General features: G+C 45.3%; 1 protein-coding gene across 9 annotated transcripts in view; it reads right to left on the reverse strand.

The window, feature by feature from the left end:
• Positions 1-22,495, reverse strand: part of LOC106605043 (protein dopey-1) — a 38,561-nt gene that overhangs the window by 13,541 nt on the left and 2,525 nt on the right. For 3 of the 9 annotated variants that reach the window (XM_045718317.1, XM_045718318.1, XM_014200279.2), the window contains exons 2-21: positions 21,580-21,775; positions 21,190-21,371; positions 20,639-20,809; positions 20,255-20,444; positions 19,773-19,871; positions 19,372-19,471; positions 17,365-17,474; positions 16,317-16,431; positions 15,868-15,988; positions 15,574-15,693; positions 15,252-15,357; positions 14,718-14,747; positions 11,471-11,692; positions 8,410-8,899; positions 7,876-8,183; positions 5,947-6,099; positions 5,694-5,794; positions 3,368-3,642; positions 1,811-3,091; positions 670-1,558 (exon numbers count right to left, since the gene is read on the reverse strand). In XM_045718317.1, the coding sequence (XP_045574273.1) occupies positions 670-1,558; positions 1,811-3,091; positions 3,368-3,642; positions 5,694-5,794; positions 5,947-6,099; positions 7,876-8,183; positions 8,410-8,899; positions 11,471-11,692; positions 14,718-14,747; positions 15,252-15,357; positions 15,574-15,693; positions 15,868-15,988; positions 16,317-16,431; positions 17,365-17,474; positions 19,372-19,471; positions 19,773-19,871; positions 20,255-20,444; positions 20,639-20,809; positions 21,190-21,371; positions 21,580-21,717 (5,201 nt within the window). In that variant the 5' untranslated portion in view covers positions 21,718-21,775. Of the gene's footprint in view, positions 1-669; positions 1,559-1,810; positions 3,092-3,367; positions 3,643-5,693; positions 5,795-5,946; positions 6,100-7,875; positions 8,184-8,409; positions 8,900-11,470; positions 11,693-14,717; positions 14,748-15,251; positions 15,358-15,573; positions 15,694-15,867; positions 15,989-16,316; positions 16,432-17,364; positions 17,475-17,624; positions 18,603-19,371; positions 19,472-19,772; positions 19,872-20,254; positions 20,445-20,638; positions 20,810-21,189; positions 21,372-21,579; positions 21,776-22,495 lie in introns of those variants that run through there. The other 6 variants (XM_014200283.2, XM_014200281.2, XM_014200280.2 and 3 more) reach the window with 6 other exon arrangements.

Below are 22,495 nucleotides of genomic sequence, written 5' to 3' on the forward strand. Positions count from 1 at the left end.
CAAAAGGTTGCAAGATCGAATCCCCGAGCTGACAAGGTAAAAATCTGTCGCTCTGCCCTTGAACAAGGCAGTTAATAATGCACTGTTCCTAGGCTGTCATTAAAAATAAGAATCTGTTCCTAACTGACCTGCCTAGTTAAATAAAATTTAAAAAAAATCGATAAATAAAAGCGTTTCCACTTGCATTTCTCGCATAATTAGCCAAATTTTACTGACACCATGTCGAATCAACAAATTGTTCCCCAACATTTCCTGTTTCCATTAGCCCGGTCGTGACATTTTTTTTGCATGAGGTAATTCATGAAATGGTTGGATGGAAACCTGGTTACTGACAATCTGCTTGCAGTTGCCTTCACACCAGATCCTGGAACACCAATTTCTACACTTTTACATTTAAGTTATTTAGCAGACACTTTTATTCAGAGTGACTTAGAATCAGTACAATCAACTTAAGTAGGTAGGCCTAAAACACACACATTAACAGTGCATGTAAAAACCTTCCAATATAGCCACTATCCCATCGTCCTGTGGACGACAAAGGAAGCAGTTGGTGTGGTTTTACAATGGCTAACCAGTACTGATGGATGGGTGGGTGGATATGGATGTCTCAGTACCATTTCAAATGCCTATCCCATATGGCCTTATAAGAAACTATACTATAGCAGTTACCTGGTGTCTGTGATAGCGGTCTCATAGCGGTACTGTTGAATGAGGTTATCCAGGTTCCTACAGAGCTGCAGCGTGACCGAGGCCACCACCCTGCGCAGTACCTTGCCCATGTAGGGCAGCGTGGCCGTGATCAGGCCGATCCACTGCGGGTGCATCTTACACGCGTGGTGCTGGTGCAGCGCCCGGATCACCGCACACAGGAACATACCCTGCGCCGTGATAGGCTGCCCGTGAAGGTACTGCAGCGACGTCATTGGCTGCTGTGGGTTCATGTGCTCCACCTCACCTCCCAGCAGTTCGAAGCCCGTCCCTGCCCCGCTACCTGTCCCTAATGTTACACCGCCCGGGACGACCACGGGCCCCCCGTCGCCCCCCTCCTCGGCGGGCACTAGCACCCTGTGCTCCAGCACCACCAGGCTCTGGAGAAGCCTCAGCAACTGGGACTGAACGGCGCTGCAGCCGTCCATCTGATCTTCTGAGAGGTTGATTACGCTGTCCTCTGAGAGACCCTCCTCTTGGGAGGCCACGTTGACACCGGCCGACCGCTGCTCGTGCCACTTCTGGGCCGAAAAGATGGAGGAGAGCAGGCAGTGGAGCACCACCTTCTGGACCTTACACTTGGACAGCACGTCACTGATGAAGCTGGCGAAGCCTTTGGCCGAGCCGCCGGTCACCTTGGACAGCTCGCTGAAGAGAAGGGTGAGGACCTCCAAGCTGGTCAGCTGCATGGCCCGGTTGCCCGCCAGGTCGGTGGCGGCCGTGCCCACGTGGGCAGAGTAGTAGGAGCGCAGGAAGTAGAGGCAGAGGGAGATGATGATCTCTAGGAACATGGCGCTGCGGAACGAGTGGGAGTGGCTGTCCTGGGAGATGGGGCAGTAGAAGTCCTTACCTGGGAGGAGGAGGAGATTGAACATCACATTATTTTACATCCTAATAATAAGAAAACTTTAGATTGTATGGTTTTTAAGGTCTTTGTGTACATTTTAAATTGACATTTTAGTCATTTAGTAGCTCTTATCCAGCGCAACTTAGAATCAGCGTAATGTGTTACACCTCTGGCATACATTTTACCCCTTTAGTTCATATGTGTTTAGCGGTCTTTATCCGTGTTGTTATGCATAAAAAATTAAATATGACTTGCCCATGACGGAGACGCGGTGGCGTGCCAGCAGGTTCTGCAGCAGTGACAGCTGGGGCGTGTAGGTGTTGTTGATGCTGGTGGTGGAGATGGCGTCCACAAAGTCCGATGGCACTGCCCGCAGCATGGCGGCGATGGCCGAAAGGGCGTGCAGTGTGCGGGATGAGTCGTACAGCTGCAGGTAGAGCAGCACGTGCTGGTAGAGGGGGTGGATGTTGAACCGAGGCGGCGAGGCGGAAGCTCTACACCCCGCTCTCCCATTGGGACCATTGCCCCCGCTCACCCCTTCGCCCCCACTGGGCGAGCCGGTGTCACTCTCGATCTCGGACACCTCACCTTCTCCGCAGCTATACCAATTCTCCAGATCCAGGCTGTCTCCGAAGAAGATACTGGGCGGCCGGAGCTTCTCGGCCTGCAGGGCCTTCCTCTGCCTCTCCTCCTCCTTCCGCTTGCTCTTCTTCACCTTGGGCTTGGCACCGGGGGACTTGTCTTGCAGACGCTCCATGATCTTACCCTTGAGGCTGAGCTGGGTGCTGCTGTGGGAGCGCTTACGGGCCCGCAGGTCCACGACGTCCAAGCGCCGGTTCCGGTCGTGAGGGGCTGCCGGGCCCGAGCTGTCCGGTAGGGTCACGATGGAGGGGGACGAGCTGTGGCGAGTGATGCCCTCACGGTGCCTCTCCCACTCCTCCCCTGTCTGGTCCGGTGGGGTGACATGGAAGAACCCCAGGGTGCCTCCCGCTAACATCTCGAGGCGGTGGGAGGGGGCGTGGGGGCCCGAATCGAGCCGAAGACCGGCCTGCGTGTCTGATGAGGAGCTATCTGAGTCTGTTTGCGCCCACGCTTCAGGGGGGGACGGCGTTTCAGGTGGCCCCTCCTCCTCTCCCATAACCACCACCCTGTCTATCAACTCATTTAACACCGACAACACAACCTCTTCTAGTGAATTTTCCTCATCAGGAACCGTACTGTCTGACTCGATAAGGACAGGGACTTGGTCGGATCCACATCCGTTCACTGTGCTGCAGGTGCCGTCTGGCTCCTCGAAGCTGCCATTGTCTATGGAGGAGGAGTGGGAGCCGCTGGACTCAGAGCCATGGAGGTGGGGTTCCCCCTGCTGGTCAGGAGAACGGTAGTCACCGCTCAGCGCCAGGTTCTCACTGCTCAGGCTGAGCAAGGACAGGCTGTCACTCAGAGGGTTGACTGTCAGGCAGAAGGGCTCCATGTCGCTCAACGGCAGCCCTCGGAGCCCTGACTTCAGAGAGTCCCCCGGCATCTGGCTGAAGTCTGAGAGAAGAGGATATGTGACATACTGATTATGAAAATAAATTACAGAGTCGAAATGAACCTTGAACTAGATTCACTCCAAACCAATGTTCACCAAACTACACTGATCCTTTAGAGCTATAGACTTTTCTTCCAGCCCAACATTATACAATCATGAGATGAGTGTTGAATCTATTAGTGCTGGGCTGGAACAAAAGCCTGCAGTGCCCTGTATCTCTTCACGACCATGGCTGTCCTGTCCACCACCATTCTAACCCGTGTCTCCCCTATACTCACTGTCAGAGATTCCTGAGTCTCTCATGTAGATGGGTTCTGAGGGGTCCTGTTCGGCCTGGGGGTTGTGGTTAGGGAACGCCTGGGCCCAGTGGCGCTGGGCCTGGACGCGCTGGATGGACACACGGTGGGTCTTGGGGTGCAGCAGCAGCAGCAGGAGGGGCTCCAGGACCCGGGCGATGTCGTGCCTCTGGAGCACCTGGTTGAGCCAGGCCCGGCCCACTGCGCTGGCTGACGCATCCCAGTAACTTAGACTGTCCAGCATGATGAACAGAGACCTGGGAGAGGGAGAGAGATAGACAGAAGCCACACCGGCAATCACGAGTCATGACCACAGTCAAAATCCAAGTGACCGCTGAGTCACAGTAATCTCCTCCTATTCTCCGCTCTGTAGTTGATGCATTGGTAGAAACCCAACTCGCTAACGGCCTGGTACTCAGCACTTGATTGTCTCTAATCAGTCTGACATCAATTCAAATGCATCCAAAAATAACATCAAACATTTCAAGACTGAATTATAAGAATCTGAATGATGAGGATAACTGGTGATGGCGGGAGTTCTACATCTTTATCAATGGCAGTCTGATTATTTTGGGGTGGGTGTTTGGGAATATCCTGCTTGCGAAACTCAGCATTAGTCTCCATTGGTTAACCTCGCTGATTAATTCAAAGCAATTAAGACGTCACATGCAGAACCCTCATATGCATATTAGAGCTTATGCATATGCATAAGCCTAGCCTATATGAATCCAAGCGTGAATTAAAATAATTACAATACATACATATAGCTCTGCCTAAACCTATATAAGCCTATTTTAAAGCTTATACATACACTGAGTGTACAAAACATTAAGGACACCTGCTCTTTCCATGACAGACTGACCAAGTAAATCCAGGTGAAAGCTATAATCCCTTATTGATGTCACTTGTTAAATCCACTTCAATCCGTGTAGATTAAGGGGAGGCGACAGGTTAAAGAAGGATTTTTAAGCCTCAATATTATAGAGCCATGGATTGTGTATGTGTGCCATTCAGAAGGTGAATGGGCAAGCAAATATTTAAGTGCCTTTGAACGGTGTATGGTAGTAGGTGCCAGGCGCATCGGTTGGTGTCAAGAACTGCAACACTGCTGGGGTTTTCACACTCAACAGCTTCCCGTATGGATCGAGATTGGTCCACCACCCAAAGGACATTCAGCAAACTTGACACAACTGGAGTCAACATGGACCAGCATCCTGTGGAACACTTTCAACACCTTGTAGAGTCCATACCCCGATGAATTGAGGCTGTTCTGAGGGCAAAGGGGGGTGGGGGTTTACCATCGATGTTTCCGAATAGATTTCACTTGGTTTTCGATGTTGTGGCTTAAGTGGGCTACTGTCCGTTCCCAAATTAAGCACTGGGTAGCTTGCAGGGACAGGGTTGGAGTCTGACATACATAGTTTGAGCTGGTTGATGCGTGGCGTGAAGTAAGTTCTTATTAGCCCATATATTTCTATACGCAATCCCGCTGTAGCCTACCCAGCATGATTGAAAAAGGAAGCACGGGAAAGCGCATGCTCCATTCTCTATTAGAGTGCATATGGATTACTTGTCTTTTTTCCCTCTACGCCTGCATCGCTGATAATGGACATTCTAAATTGAAAAAAAAATCATTCAAGTAAAAATTGTCAAATAGCTCTAAATGAAGCGTATAGGACCTTCATGTACGCACTCACTCAATAATCGTTTGGGGAAAATATCCTTTCTATTTTATTCAACTAAGATCAATTATATTCATATAACTCTAAAATGATATATTATAAAATAACGGTATGGGAATTATAAGCATATCTTGTCTGCTCAATGAACTAGTCTACAGCTTAAGCTGCCATTGGCATGGCGCATAGCCAGATCTATGCTATCCAGTTCTTCTGAAATACATTTAAAACATATCATGTTTCTTAATGGATTTATTGTGATGTGTATATTAATAATCCACCGAGCGTCAATCTAAGTAACATCTTTAAACAAAATCCCTATCAAAATTGGTCAGTTTACGCAAGAGACATGTTTCTTTGGCATGGGCTGCATCTCAATCTGCCGAGGAAGGTGGCCGAGCTACAGCGGTCTTTGTCGGACCATGAGACATCCCGAAAATTGGTCTTCTCACAAAAAAAGTCTGTAGCGTCCAAACGGTATGTGTGCGTGCGTGCGTGAGATGCCGACAGAAAAAGAGTACGAGATATGTATTACATTAATATATTAGCAGCTGTTCTGTCCACCCTTGATAAAACAAGGGATAAAACCAAACTTTTGAGTGGGGTGTCAGTAGAGAGGGAAGGCCTACCTGTCAAAGGTGCGGTTGAAAGGGGAAGACTTGGCGATGTTCAAGTCTCTGGTCAGATGCCAAAGCACAGAGAACTTCACATGGGCCTCAAGACGGATTACCTGAAAAAAACACACAAAAAAAACACAGAAATCGTGTGTGGATGCGTGTGTGTTGGAGCGTATTCCTTCAGGCATACAGAATTCTTACAAGCATACTGTGAAGCTGTGTGTGTTCCTATGTGTCTGACTTCATATGTACTGAGCTGACCAACCTTGTCTCTGTGCATGAGCTGCTGGCTGATGACATCCTCACAGATGCTGGAGGAGGGCACCAGGTTGTGGAGCTGGTAGAAGAGCTCCACACTGCGCTGGTGGTGCTGAGGGGTCCCCTCCCCTAACTGTCCCCACAGGATAAGGGCCACACTCTGGAGAGGTGAGGGGGAGAGAGAGAGCGTGTTAGAGATATCTAAAGCTTCGAAGATGCATGATTTATTAGCATAGGTTTACTACCATTTATCATGCTGAAAAACAGATTTATCAACATACAGTACCAGCCAACAGTTAGGACACACCTACTCATTCAAGGGTTTTTCTTTATTTGTACTATTTTCTACATTGTAAAATAATAGTGAAGACATCAAAACTATGAAATAACACATATGGAATCATGTAGTAACCAACAACAAAAAATATATGTTATTCTATATTTGAGATTATTCAAAGTAGCCACCCTTTCCATTGATGAGAGCTTTGCACACTCTTGGCATTATTTTAACCAGCTTCATGAAGTAGACACCTGGAATGCATTTCAATTAACAAGTTAGTCTTGTTAAAAAGTTCATTTGTGGAATTTCTTTCCTTCTTAATGCGTTTCAGCCAATCAGTTGTGTTGTGACAAGGTAGGGGTGGTATACAGAAGATAGCCCTATTTGGTAAAATACCAAGTCCATATTACGGCAAGAACAGCTCAAATAAGCAAAGAGAAATGACAATCCATCATTACTTTAAGACACGAAGGTCAGTTATAACAGAAAATTAAGAACTTTGAATGTTTCTTCAAGTGCAGTTACAAAAACCATCAAGCGCTGTGATGAAACTGGCTCTCATGAGGACCTACACAGGAAAGGAAGACCCACATTTTTGCATGGGTATTTTACCAAATAGTTACCTCTGCTGCAGAGGATAAGTTCATTAGAGTTACCAGCCTAAGAAGTTGCAGCCCAAATAAATGCTTCACAGAGTTCAAGTAGCAGACACATCCCAACAACAACTGTTCAGAGGAGACCGCGTGAAATCAGGCCTTCATGGTCAAATTGCTGCAAAAAAACCACTACTAAACGACACCAATAAGAAGAAGAGACTTGCTTGGGCCAAGAAACACGAGCAATGGACATTAGACCGGAGAAAATCTGTCCATTGTTCTGATGAGGCCAAATTTGAGATTTTTGGTTCAAACCGCCGTGTCTGTGAGATGCAGAGTAGGTGAACAGATGATCTCTCCATGTATAGTTTCCACCTTGACGCATGGAAGAGAAGGTGTGATGGTGCTTTGTTGGTGACTGTCAGTGATTTATTTAGAATTTAAAGGCACACTTAACCAGCATGGTTACCACAGAATTCTGCAGCGATACGCCATCTGGTTTGCGCTTAGTGGGACTATCATTTGTTTTTCAACAGGACAATGACCCAACACACCTACAGGCTGTGTAAGGGCTATTTGACCAAGAAGGAGAGTGATGGAGTGCTGCATCAGATGATCTGGCCTCCACAATCACCCGACCTCAACCCAATTGAGATGGTTTGGGATGAGTTGGACCGCAGAGTGAAGGAAAAGCCGCCAACAAGTACTCAGCATATGTGGGAACTCCTTCAAGACTGGAAAAGCATTCCAGGTGAAGCTGGTTGAGAGAATACCAAGAGTGTGCAAAACTGGCATCAAGGCAAAGGGTGGCTACATTGAAGAACCTAAAATATTAAATATATTTTGATTTGTTTAACACTTTTTTTGGTTACTACATGATTCCATGTGTGTTATTTCATAGTTGTGATGTCTTCACTATTATTCTACAATGTAGAAAATATTTAAAAAATAAAGAAAAACCCTTGAATGAGTAGGTGTGTCCAAACCTTTGACTGGTACTTCTAAACATCTCAACAATATCAGATTCAAATAAGCCACACATCTCTTCCCTGTCACTTACCTTGAAGAAGTCTGTCTTTTCTGCGATGTACTTCAGGATTCCCTGTGTGAGTGGTGGCCTGATCACCACAGCAACACGGCCCTGGCTAGGGCTCATGGGCTGGGTGGAGTCTGGGTTGCCACCGGCGATGCTGCCCTCAGCGGTGACCATGGCGACGGACTGGGTGAGGCCCACCAGGTCCATGACCAGGGAGATGGCCACGCCCTGGACGCTGAAGTCACTGGCCAGGCAGCAGGCGTCCATCAGGGTCTGCAACCACACGGCAGGACACATCTGCTCGCTGTCTGCAGGAGAGAATAGAAACGATACTGTATTGAGAGAAGGGGAGAAGACATACAACAGTAAATAGATGTAGTCCAGATGTGCTCATCTAACACAAAGGGGAGAGACCATATGTTTGACAGATGGAGAAGGGCATAGGATTATCATATCAAACTGAAATGTAGTTAAACGCTTCTCCAGCCATAGTGAAGATCTGTTCATCTGCACAGAGCCTGTACTGTATCTCAAACGTGGTCAGTCAGTCTGTCTTACCAGTCTGCTCCTTAGGCAGGGGCGTGGACTTGAGGTTGCCCTCGGCGATGTAGACGGGGAAGCTGGAGCACTCCAGGAAGAGCTGGCAGGCGGCAGTAAAGGCCGCCAGACACTCCCTTTGCCCCGGCACCTCAACCACATCACGCCCGTTCTGCTGGGCGCCACCCTCTGGTTCCGCTCGTACCACTTCGCTCCTCTCACCCCCAGCTCCTTCTACCATCCCCGGGGTGATGTAAAGGGTGACCAGGCGGGAGAGGAAGTGCTGGAAATGCTCCAGACAGCACTGCATGACGGGCTTGTCTTGCGGCTTGTTCTGGGAGGCTGGGAGGGAGCCGCTGCAGCCCGTCTTGAGGGAAGGCTGAGTGGGTAGTGCTGGTTCCTCAGAGGCCTGGTACTGGACAAAGTCTGTGAAGCCACTCTCAGAGGATCGACTGCTGTTGGGGTTCTCAAACACCTCGCCGCTGGGGAGCTCCAGAGTAGAGGGCAGGGGCTTAGGAGAACAGGAAGAAGAGAGGAGAAAGGAGAAGAGGTCAAACACAGACAGCAACAATACATATCAGGAGTGGAAACAAAAGGCATCCATGTTAAACAAGCTGGAAACCAAAAACTGGACCCTCCAGTGAACAAATTGACCGTGTAACAAGGGCAGGGTTCTTAATAATTCTAACGGGGACTGTTTTAGGATTATCAGTGAGGACCAAAGTGCATCAGGTCAAGAGAAGAGCGCAGGTCTCTCAGGAGACAAGGAGGGAGAGGATTTCTAAGCACAGACACTCCCTGACAGGCTCCCCCCCTCACACCTTGGGCACCCACAGCACAGACAGGGAAGTGGACAGCTGTTGCCCCAAACTGAATGGACTCTACTACACCCTACATACAGCTCCCTCCCTGCATCATGCCAGCCAGCTTAGGACAGATCGACAGACAGCCCCACCCCCACATTGCCATGCCACAAAACAGCCCCAGGGCTATCCCAGCATGCAATGCAGCAGGCTGAGGCTACACATTCTGGCGGCAGGACTCAGATGGCAAACTACGTCCTGTAAATGTCCCCAGGAGGGTAGCTGGAGAGAAGGGAGAGGGGGGAGGATGGATAGAGCTGAAGGGAGGGAAGGAAGCCTTCCACTCCAATGGAGCAGACAGACCCAAGGGGAAACCATAGGGTAGTCTGATCCTCCTCAGAGAGAAAGAGGGGCTCAGCTGTTTGTTAGTTACCACATGTGTGTGTCTCTATGTGCCCCCTCCCTGGCCTCTACCTCTAGCCTAGGAGTCTGTCAACTTTTAGTCAAGCCTTACTGAGCACTGAAACACTCTACCAGACCGCCAGGTAACAGACAGGGGGGCAAAGACAGTTGGGACATCTACACCACCCGATGTCACAGGAAGGCCAAAAAGATCATCAAGGACAACAACCACCCGAGCCACTGCCTGTTCACCCCGCTACCATCCAGAAGGCGAGGTCAGTACAGGTGCATCAAAGCGGGGACCGAGAGACTGAAAAACAGCTTCTATCTCAAGGCCATCAGACTGTTAAACAGCCATCACTAACATTGAGTGGCTGCTGCCAACACACTGACTCAACAACAGCCACTTTAATAATGGAAAAATTGATGTAATCAATTTATCACTAGCCACTTTATATTACATGTTTACTTACCCTACATTACTCATCTCATATGTATATACTGTACTCTATACCATCCACTGCATCTTGCCTATGCCGTTCGGCCATCACTCATTTATATATTTTTATGTACACATTCGTATTCATTCCTTTACACTTGTGTGTATAAGGTAGTTGTTGTGAAATTGTTAGGTTATATTACTTGTTAGATATTACTGCATGGTCGGAACTAGAAGCACAAGCATTTCACTACACTTGCATTAACACCTGCTAACCATGTGTATGTGACAAATAAATTTGATTTGATTTTTTTGAGTTGACTGATCCCAGCTTCTAACGCCTCTGTCTGGGGAAAGGGGGAGGGACAGTTCTCCAGCTCCCCGCCAGTCCTGGAGTGGGGACCACCCAGCCAAATTAAGGGGGTAGAGGGGTGGGGGCCAGCTCTGGGACCAGGGGACACCACGAGGGCCTTGGATAGTTGTTTATGTTTTTGAGGGCGAGGGAAGCAGGCCAAATGGCTGTTGTCTCTGATAGGTCAACAACAGAGGAGCCCTGCTCTGATGATTTTATTTGGCAGGAAGTGAAAGAAGTGACATTTGTCTACTATCAAAGGTAGTCAGTCATCAGCTAGGAACTGAAAAATTTACAAAGTTTTAATTTTCAAAGTGAGAATCAATGAACGTGGGCGTGTTAGGGGGTTGAATGTTTGCCTTTGAACATCCACTTGACAGTGACAAAAGGCAAAAACGATTTAACCTTTGCATGGATTTCATACTGTTCAGAGATAAAAGGAACCATGTTATTTTATGATCAACCAAATGCTCAGAGACAATATGCTAAAGAAAACTGTAAAGGCAGGGAAGAACTAGGAAGACAACAGGATGCTTTCAGACTTGGCAGAGGTCATGACTGAAACTCATTCATCATCACCAATGCTTTACGGGATCAAATGTAACTGGGTTAAAAGCGCAAGTCAGGATAGACAAAGTCCAGTTGCTTTTGTCATGAAAAGGTAGCCTATAGATTATCCTTATTACCTGGGAAATGTCTGCAAGAAATACTGATTCATCATACATTGCGGCGGCAGGTAGCCTAGTGGTTAGCGCATTGGCCTAGTAACCGAAAGGTTGCAAGATCAAATCCCCGAGCTGACAAGGTAAAAATCTGTCTTCCTGCCCCTGAACAAGGCAGTTAACCCACTGTTTCTAGGCCGTCATTGAAAATAAGAATTTGTTCCTAACTGATTTGCCTAGTTAAAGGTGAAATATATATATTTTTTAAATACATCTAAGCATCCATTTTACATATGCATACAATGGTTAAAAAAAAACACACATAAACAACAAAAGCTATAGAATATGCTCTGGCTATAACAACCAAGGTTAATCTAACTCGTATAGGTGTCCCAGACTGGGGCACCATCTCAGTACTTCTTACCCGTTTCTCCTCCTTAGCAGAGACTGTGGAGGCGAGGTGGCCCGTGGGCAGGGACAGGGGGGACACCAGAGGGGGCTGCACCTTGCTAAGGATCTTGGAGCAGAGGCGCAGGCAGTGGGTGAGCTCCCCAAGGCCCAGGGCCGGGAGGTGAGAGGTCAGGGCAGAAACCATGCGCAGCAGAAGCTGGGGAAGGTGCTCCGTCTGGATCTCTATGTAGGTCTCCTGAAGGGAGGAGGAAGAGGAGGGTGAGAGGGCTCTGGAGAATAGGGTCGCCACTCGCCTGGTGACTGGAGATGGAAATTAGATGCCTAGATTAATCTGGTACAATGCATCACATTACCTGATTTGTGTTTTAATTGTAAATAGTCCCTGTCAAATAAACGTAATAACATAAAAAGGCAGCATCAAGCATATCTGAGAAAGCTCTTGTTGGTGCTTGATGTAATTAAAATCCAATTCCAAATCTATATAGTTATTTATTATTATAAGTTATCAGTACAACGCTGTGTTTAACCTCTCGATTCTTTAAAATAAGTCCACACATTAGAGAAACTGTATACCATTACCCTGGCTTTGTTAGCATTTCCAGAATAATCTGTGGTTGTTTTGGACCCAGTACCGCATCCAACAATTTGGAGGGAAAGGGGGATACCCTGTCAGTTGTATAACTGAATGCAATAAACTAAAATGTGTCTGAATACTTACGTCAATGAGATATATTTCTGTATTTCATTTTCAATAGATTTGCAAAACATTCTATAAAACACGTTTCCACTTTGTCATTATGGGGTATTGTGTGTAAATGGGTGAGAGAAAAAGATCTTTAACAGCAAAATGTGGAATAAGTCAAGGGGTATAAATACTTTCTGAAAGCACTGTATATAATTCCAGCAAGACAAAAAATGAAGGCATGGCACGTTGCCCCCCCACCCCCCCAAAGAAAAACATTAACTAAAATCAATGTGTTTTTTTTTTGCCTGCTGCATCTCGGGCTCTGTAGTAGTCACACTGTTTTTCTTTATCAGAATCCAACAGTTCTTACCTTTCTAACAGTACTAAGCATGTGCTTATAGGACTTACAGTTTTGAAACTTAAAATGTACAGTGCCTTCAGAAAGTATTCACACCCCTTTTTCCACATTGTGTTTTGTTACAGCCTGAATTGAGATTGTGTCACTGGCTAGGACTAGGGAGTTTTTTTTTGTTAATAAAAATAAATGGAATATAGCTAAGCACAGGCAAAATCTCAGAGGAAAGCTTGGTTCAGTCTGTTTTAAGAAATGTTTACAGTTCTAAAAGCTGACTGAACCAGAAATTGTCTTGAGTCAATAAGTATTCAACCCTTTTGTTATGGCAAGCTTAAATAAATGTAGGAGCAAAAATCTGCTTAACAAATCACATAAGTTGAATGGACTCACTGTGTGCAATAATTGTGTTTAATATTATTTTTAAATGATTACCCCATCTCTGTACCCTACACATACAATTATCTGCAAGGTCCCTCAGTCTAGCAGTGAATTTCAAGCAGATTCAACCATGAAGACCAGGGAGGTTTTCCTGTGGTTCGCAAAGAAAGGCACCTATTGGTAGATGGTAAGTTAAAAAAAAAGCTGACATTGAATATCCCTTTGAGAATGGCGTCAGTTATTAATTTTACACTTTGGATGGTGTATCAATATACGCAGTCACTACAAAGACACAGGTGCTCTTCCCAAATCAGTTGCCAGAGGGGAAGAAAAACCCTCAGGGATATTACCATGAGGCCAATGGTGATCTTACAACAGTTACAGAGTTTAATGGCTGTGATAGGAGATAACTGAGTGTGGCTCAACAACACTAACATAAATCCAAAATACTAAAGCTTGTAAAAACATAACTATTCCGAAGCATGCATCCTGTTTTCAATAAGGCACTACTAATAGTGCAAGAAATGTGGCAAAGAAATTAACTTTTTTTCCTGAATACAAAGTGTTATGTAGGGGCAAATCCAACAAAATGCATCATGTTATGGACTAGTGAGTTTCTTGGGGGATAAAAATAAACAGAATAAAGTTAGGCACAGGGAAAATCCTTGAGAAAAACCTGGTTCAGTCTGCTTTTCAACAGACACTGGAAGACAAATTCACCTTTCAGCAAGACAATAAGTTAAAACACAAGGCCATATCTACACTGGAGTTGATTACCAAGACGACATTGAATGTTCCTGAGTGGCCGAGTTACAATTGACTTAAATTGGCTTGAAAATCTATGGCAAGACTTGAAAATGGCTGTCTTGCAATGATCAACAACCAAGTTGACAGAGCTTGAAGAATTTTTTTAAGAATAAGGTGCAAATATTGTACAATACAGATGTGCAAAGCTTACCCAGAAAGACACACAGCTATAGTCGCTGCCAAATGTGATTCTAACATGTATTGACTAAGGGGGTTGAATACTTATCTAATCAAGATATATTAATGTTTTATTTTCCATTAAAAATATTATTCCACTTTGACATGAGTATTTTGTGTAGGTCGTTCACTTAAAATTACAACTAAATCCATTTTAATCCCACTTTGTAAAAAAAATAAACATTTTGAAAAAGTCAAGGGGTGTGAATACTTTCGGAAAGCATTGTATTTTATGAGGGTAGTACACAATATTATGCGTTGTTTAGAAAAAGCCATCAGAGGCCGTCAAAGTTTAAGAGGTTAGACCATTTGAAAAATACAACCCCCACTAAAATATTTCATCATGAGCAGGCATCCTCAAATCATTGTCATCTTACATTGTACCTTTTCCTTGAATGTTGTAATGGACATTTTCTTTACAAATGACATTAAAAAATAATGCTAAAAGAAAACAGAACAATGGGCAAATGAAGAATAAACAAACGTGAAATTTTCAAAAAGCCAAAGGCTACTTCTTTAAATGTGAGCAATGGAAGCATATTATTCTGTGCATGCAGGATAATGACACACCAGGCTGAAATTTTATTTTCACAACATCCCCTACCAAACTATGAATATATATAAAGTATATTCTGACAAAAAAAATCCAAATTCTATTGGACTAGGTAGAAATTCCACCATATTCCCAACATTACAGGAAAATTTCACTCACTCTGAAGAACAATAACCATATTCAAAGCCAGAAAAAAAACCACAATTAAAAATTGGCTTTATGAATGTTGCTAAAATGTTATCCAAGCACAGTAAAGCAGTCAGGCAGGATGAAGGGTGAAGAAGCAGGAGAGAGCAGTACTTTACCTGGCAGATTACCCTCATGCTTCTAGTAGGCTTCAAGGAAAGAGAGCAGATAGATTGAACAGACAGGAGAAGGCAGAGCATAGGCCAGAGGACACTTTGTATGCAGAACATAATCATGCAGAGAAACATCTGCACGCTCACACACACACTCAAGCACGCAAACACCTGCGCATGGTCGCACGCAATCACTCACACACACGCTGTGCACTCACACAGACAGTAATAAAGGTGTCAGGGGCTTTCCAACCTATTCAGATTGGAAATGAAGACAAGCATTCTCTCTACTAGAAGATGCAATGACACTAAATACAGGCAGTTCTAGAACCTGTTAATGCATTGCACACACACAGATAGAAAGACAGCACACACCATAAGGGATTGCCATGAGCACTCACATTCAGAAACTGCGACTTATAATTAGTAAATATTCTATTGTATGAGTGCTGATATTTCAATGGCTGTTGTTCTGTATAGAGAGACTATAGTATGAGTGAGAAAGGAAGGTGGGGAGAGAAGGGTGTGTGTGTGTCTCACCAAGGACACAATGTCCAGTAGGAAGTCCACCAGCTGACAGAACTCCACCAATGAGAGCCCTAAGGACTCTGTGCTCCCAGCATTCCCTGGTCCATTCTTTGCCTTCCTGCAAGATGGACAGAGTGACCCATATACAAACACAAAACAGGATGGTGTTCCTCCCGCAAAAAACTGAGTAAAACTTGTCCAATAAGAAATGCTGAACTTTATTTTCTGTTGCGAAACATTTTGCTACGGTGTGGCCTAATGAACACGACTCCGGCTCTATCTCGCTATCTTACCATGTCAGCATACACACATGGAGCAGCACATACACACAGACCTGCAGCAGTCCTCGAACCAGCGAGCGATGTAGTCCCACATGTAGTACGGCTCAAAAGAGTTGAACAGGAGATTGGCCGTTTTGATAAGCTCCGCAGTTTTCTTGTTCTCTCGCAGTTTGCTGAGGGAAACAATCAATACGACCCTTAGCTTACAATGGTTATTAAAGCTTTGGCTTTTTTCATGTGTTTAGTGTTACACGCGCGCACACACACACACACACACACACACACACACACACACACACACACACACACACACACACATACACACGCACACGCACACGCTGGCCAACCTGCTGAGATGAGCATGATCCTTGCTGAATGGGTTGTGGTTCTGCAGGTCCAGCTCTGCTCGGCACTGTGTGTGTAATGTCCTGAACACCTCGATCAGAACGTCCTCCAGGATGGCTGGTCCTGGAACACACAGGATTACAAATCAGTCACTGATCATGTCCATTTACAAATGTATCTTGAACAGTCGAAGGGAAATAGGGTCATTAGGCACCAAATGGTAGGAAATGAACTGAAACGGGGACGGACTGCCTGGATTTGTCCAATAAGAAGCGCTCATTTTAATTGTCAGCTGTGAAACGTTTTGCTATGGTGTTCCCTTCTGAAAGCGGCACAGTAGTGACATGTGGATCACTATGACCAAAATGTTGTTTGTGTTCTATTCGGTGTGTAACAGTGACATGAATGATATGTGTTGCATTGATCTGATGGATGTAGTAATGTACCGTACCGAGTTCAGGTTTGTCCAGCAGACTGATGAGAATGCGGAAAGGCTTGAGGTCATGCATCAGGACGCTCTCCTCCTCCCCGCCTCGGGCCTTCCCTTGCAGGATCCCCACCATTGCCTGCACACACACGGTCAAAACTTCTGGATCAAACCGCATTCAAAAAATACAGAACGATCAAAGCAACTCCAGAGACAGGCGGCAGAACATGGACTCAGCTGGTTAGCTATCTAGTTTCTGGTTGGGATTACATTTTTGGGTAAAGGGCCTGGGGACATTTTCCAAGGCAAGTCTTATTTTTGTCCTTCAGTGTGTGTGTGTGTTTTTCACGCCTCGTCTAACACAGAAGCGGATGGGTCTGGGGAACAGACGGTCCCTGCAGTAGCCCCGTTTCCCAGCAGGAGACACAACAAGTGTCCATGAACAGATGGCAGATGAACAAATTAAAGCCCTGGTCTGTCTGTCCCAACCCCTGGAGTAACAGGACACATCACATGTAGGCCCCGCCGTCATAAGGGCCAATGCTGTTGGAGCATGACACTGCATTACAAATGGGAATAGTGTGCGAGTGTGTGATCATGGCCCAGGCACGGAGCAGATTTAGGGAGCGCTTCAAAGAGAAGGCCCCTGGGATTAGATGGGGTGTGGAAGTAGGGGGCTACAGGCATTACAGGCAAACCCCTAAGGGTGTGTGTGTGTGTGTGTGTAGGTGGGGGGGGAGTAGTTTAGAGATTAAAAGGGGGCACAGAGGGGGAGCAGTAGGGGTCTGAATTTCACCTGCTGAAAAATGTAAGGCATTTACCTTGCTCCCTTTCAGACGACCCACTCAAACTTTGAGGTCTTTGAAAATAATAATTTAAGCAAATAGCTTTGTAACAGTTTGTCTTGTAAGTGTGTGTTAGCAATCTGTATTTAAAGGCTGAGCAAATGCACATGGAAAAGCTTGTCTTGTTTTTGTACGCATGTTTTTTTTTATAGAAGGCCATAAAGCACCTGTGTGTGTGTGTGTGTGTGTTGTAGGTGTGGGTGGGTTTGTGTGCATACAAGGCGTACCTGGACCAGCATGTCCTTGGAGTAGGCATTGAAATACTGGGTAGCATGGTCCTCAGGGTTGCTCTGTCGAGAGCTGCGAGGGCCTGTCCTCACACCATTGTTGTCAAAGCCTAGGAGCACAGCACACACACACGCACACAATATGACAAAAGACAAGGGAGAAGAGGGTGGGGTGAGATTGAGTTACCAGTAATTTAGCAAACAAACAAGCTTTTCTGAGTGTAAAAAAAGGAGCCCTGCTCAGCCAAGCAGACACTTACCAGCATTTTTTTTTTTTTAATCCACAGCAAGAAAGACGCAAATAAGACAAAACAAAGTAGGGAAATAAGCACTGGCATATGACTTGTTACAAGACATGTTACTGCACAAGACATAAATGGCCGGATGATCATTCCAACAGGCAAAGTCCAACAGCTCAACTATACTAAGTTGTACAGAACGCATGCAGTGGTATGTATGTGTGCATGTGCTTGTTTGTGCCTGCATACCAGGGTTTCCATTATGAAAATGTGGCGCCGGATATTTGACCAGCAGCACTTCAATTACCGGAAATATACCGAACCCATATGCATTGGATGTGTGACCTGATTAGGGCTTCCACCCAGTGATTAGAATAACAGAAATCACATTTAGATTATGGTAATTCATATTAAAAGAACATGCAAGACGAGGAGGCAACAATGTTCTTACCAAATTCTGATGTGCACTTTGAAGATAGAATAACTGTCCATATTTACTTTTCCTCAGCCAACAAGACGAGGGAGTAATGAACAGCAAAATCACTAGCCTATGTCAATCTACTATTCCCCCATAGAAAAGCTGACCTATTCTATTGGTCATCTTGTCATTCTGTGCAAGAAAGAAATAACCTAATCCAAACAGACTCTGGGACAGTTGTGGCACGATAGATCCTAAATTCATACAACCAGTGGCCTAGGCTACGTAAATACTTGTTTTTTTTTTTTAAAGCAATGATTCTGATGCAACAGATCAGAACGTTTAGCTTAAAAATGTTGATAAACTATTATTTCTTCACATTATAAGTGCAGCAATGCTCACAAGGCAGTAGGTAGGCGTGAATGTTCGTTCCATAATGCAATTAGTGGGAAAACACAGTTGGAGAAAGCACACCCCACATTCTAGTGGTTTCATGTGACAGAGAGAGGAGAGATATGCAGCCACTAGCATGGGTTGCTAATATGACTAGGATTGTGCCTTTGGCTACTGGACAATGAAAGAAAGTTGAGAACACCTGCTCTTTCTATGATACACTAACCAGGTGAATCCAGGTGAAGGCTAAGATCCCTTATTGATGTCACTTGTTAAATCCACTTCAATCAGTATAGGGGAGGAGACAGGTTAAAGAAGGATTTTAAAGCCTTGAGACAATTGAGACGTGGATTGTGTATGTGTGCCATTCAGAGGGTGAATGGTCAAGACAAAAATTTGGAATGCCTTTGAACAGGGTATGGTGGTAGGTGCCAGGTACACTGGTTTGTGTCAAGAACTGCAACGCTGCTGGGTTTCACACTCAACTGTTTCCCGTGTGTATCAAGAATGGTCCACCAGCCAAAGAACATCCAGCCAACTTGACACAACTCATTGCAAATTGGTGTGACACGCTGATGAAGCCTGTTTTCGGTTGCCTATGCCTTTGCTGTTGCAGCAGCTAGCGCGCTGTCCGACAGATTCTCCGCTAAAACGCTCTGTATGCTGTACGCATGTGATAAATATACTGAACACGCGCCAATTTAATTTCACTAAATTATGCTAATTATCTTATAGACTGATAAGCATGACCAGTCAAATGTATTTACATAGACTGGTATTTCCATCAGTGAATAGGCTAAAAAGTATTATTTCGCAAAGGGATTTTTTTTCTTCTTCTCCCAGACAATTTGCCGGTGCCAATTTTATTTATCGGATTTTCAAAAAAAGGATTACGTCCAGAAGCCAGCTATTACCGGCTAAGGAAAACCATTGCGTGTGCGTGAGTGTGTATTTTACCCAGCAGCCAGGCGTACAGTCTGCGGTTGAGTGACATGTCCCTCCTCAGAACCACGTGCAGCGCTGCAGAGAGGATCCGAATCATGTCTGGACGGGTGGCCTGGAACAGCAACACACACAACAAAAGTAATGAAATAATAGCTGAGGTCAAATGAGTTCTTAATTAGAAGGATGCCGTAATTTGGGCTGTTTTGGCTCTGAGGCACATTGTGCTTCGATGATTGAATGGAGAGGTGAACAGCCAAACAAGCATCCACTGTGAGTCACTGCATTCTCTCTCTCTCCCTCTAACTGGATGTCGGATAGCCTCATCATCAAGAATGGCCAGTTCCCAAAAGTGCTATGACTGCGGTCTTGTGTGCTGAGCAGTGCTGACAAGAGTAGTGCAGATCTGTCCTTACCTGACTCATGTGAAATGGGAAGCAGAAGAGGATCAGGTCCAGGGTGCTCCTCTGGACCAGAACACTGGAGTCCTGCACTGACGTGCTGACTGCCTCTACCTGCAGGGTTCGACACCACACAGGGTTAAATCAAGCCCCATTTACATCTATCTAATGTACAGTAAATCATTTTGTGAATATGTCGAATTTCAGAACAACCAAACTAGGTTGACTCCTATTGCATTTGTTGCTTGTTCTTGTTCTTCAGGAAAGAAGTAGGGCCCAAAGTTGAAGTTGTTTTTTTATTAGGAAAAACTCCTGGCCCTACTCAATACAAGTTCACAGGATTTAATTTCTCAGTCTGCATCATGAATACACTTCTAATGATTTCTAAATGTTCCCCAAACACAGGCACTACAAGCTCTACTTGGTGTGTATCTTGGGGGGGTTGGGATAAAGGAAAAAGACAAGTGTCTCTGAAAATGATTCTTCTTTTCGTGTACCATGAGCTCGATGTCGCTGCCCATGACGTAGAGCTGGTCCTCCATGGAGAGTTTGCGGTTGAGGTGCAGCAGGACAAAGGTGACCCCAGGCAGGCGCACGGCAGGGCTGGTCAGGATGCTGCCCCACAGGGCGCTGTAGAAGGCCGACTGCTCCACCGCCGCAGCCACCTTCTCCAGCAACATGTTGGTCCTGGAGAGGATTGCATTGAATTGAAATAACTGAATGTGGGTTGCAAATCAAACATACATTGACAAGACAACTGAATCCCAGATGATTGAATAGTTACTAAGGTTGATTCTGACTGAATATTTTTTTTCTTCATTATTAGCAATTTACTTCATTCAATGAAATAATTTATCTTTCTCCAGCCCTCCATCTCTTACCTATCATAGTATTCAGAGCCCTCCTCCAGGCCCGGTAGGACCCCAGTCAGCAGCCCCTGCAGGCCAGGTTTGAGGGTCTTTCCCAGGGGCAGGTAGTATGTCTCATACAGGCCCAGCAGCACCGGCTTCACAGACATAGCAGCATTGGAGAGTAGAGGGAAAAGCCCAGAGCTGAAACAGAAAGCAGGGGGCAGGTGTTAGGTGGTGGGGTAATAGAGTAAAGGGGAAATTATAGGGCAGATAGGTCAACTGTAGAAAAATATGCCTTATTTTCATTCTCTTACTAGTTCTAAGGCGATGGATTGAGGGTAAGGCCCTGCGATAGACTAGCGTTCTGTCCAGGGGGTGTACTTCTACATCATGCTGCCTCACGCTACAGAAACAGGAGAAACAGGCTCCTGCCCTATGGACCATTCTGGCATGGACAAGGCTTATTTACTTACTTCACTAGTTCAAATTCAGTTCATGACATGTTCTCCAGTTACAATAAAGCTACTGTACTTCTCCTACTGTCCTGAACAAGTGTTGACATCCAGTAGCCTAGTCGGTACCTGTAGAGGAAGAGGTCTTTGGCCAGCCTCTTGGGCCCTATGATCTTGAAGATGATCTCATAGGTCTCCAGGGCCTTGCGATGCACCCCGCTGGGCAGAGCTGGGTGGAGGCATTGAGCCAGACGCTTGCCTATCGTCAGCTTCTTGGGCACCACCTGGTACTTGGCATTGCTTTGCAAAACCTGAGAAACAGATTCAAACATCAGATGTGGGGTACCAGTGGCCAATCTACATCTTTCCACAATAGTGTCGAGTTTCAAAATAAATGCATTTAGCGCATTAGACTATGCAGATCTGGTTTAAATTGCTGATGTGGTCATTGTGTATCCATTCCAAACTAAAATGTACATATGTGAAATATCCAAACAAGTAAATGTTTGTGGTCATTACCTTGTTGAGTTTGCCCAGTGCAGAGATGAGGTCTGCCCATTCGCTAGAGTACTCAAAGTTCTTGAGGGCCTTGTCCACCGCCGCCACATAATTCCTGTACTTGGAGTCACTGAGCAGCTCCACTTCCTCTGCATTCATCCTCCTGGGTGGTTATTCTGCTACTTGTCAACACCAAGCTCACATACACACATCACACCTGGAGTGAATGAGTCAGGAGGGGGGCAGAAAGAGAAGATCATTAATCTGAGTCATAGTGAGTGATTAATCAGAACATTGCGTAGGGAAGCTTCATTAGTCTCACACTACATATGTGTCCTTAATGTGCAGGCCAGTGAATCTGTCAGAATGAGAGCATTACAGAGGAGAAGTACATGGATTGATGATGGTGCACAGATGGAGCTGTTTATTGACCAGTCATATACACATGACAAATGTTTATTAGGAACAAAGTCTGACAGGGTACAGGAAATTGATACAGTTAATGTTGGTATGTGAAGATAGTGCTTAATCATGAGTGTCTTCTTCTAGACATGTCTTAGTGAAACAGATGCCTTAGGGATGGAAGAGGTAGATAGATGGGCGAGCTTCAACAGAAGATACAGAAGTCAAGTGAACAGAGAGAGCTGAACAGAGAGAAAGATGTGTGTGAGAGTTGGGTTCCAACTACAATCAAATCAAATAACATTTTATTTGTCACATGCTTTGTAGACAAGAGGTGTAGACTAACAGTGAAATGCTTATTTATGGGTCCATTTCCAACAGTGCAGAGTTACAGATTATAAAAAATAATACATGGAAATCGTGGCACAGTGAATAGCAAATAAAAATAATGAGTTAAAAAAAAAAAAAAACATGGCTATATATAGGGAGTAGAAAATAACATGGCTTGATACAGGGAGTACCAGTATCGAATACA

This window comes from Salmo salar, chromosome ssa05 (assembly GCF_905237065.1).
Source record: "Salmo salar chromosome ssa05, Ssal_v3.1, whole genome shotgun sequence".
In the NCBI taxonomy this organism is placed as follows: domain Eukaryota; kingdom Metazoa; phylum Chordata; class Actinopteri; order Salmoniformes; family Salmonidae; genus Salmo; species Salmo salar.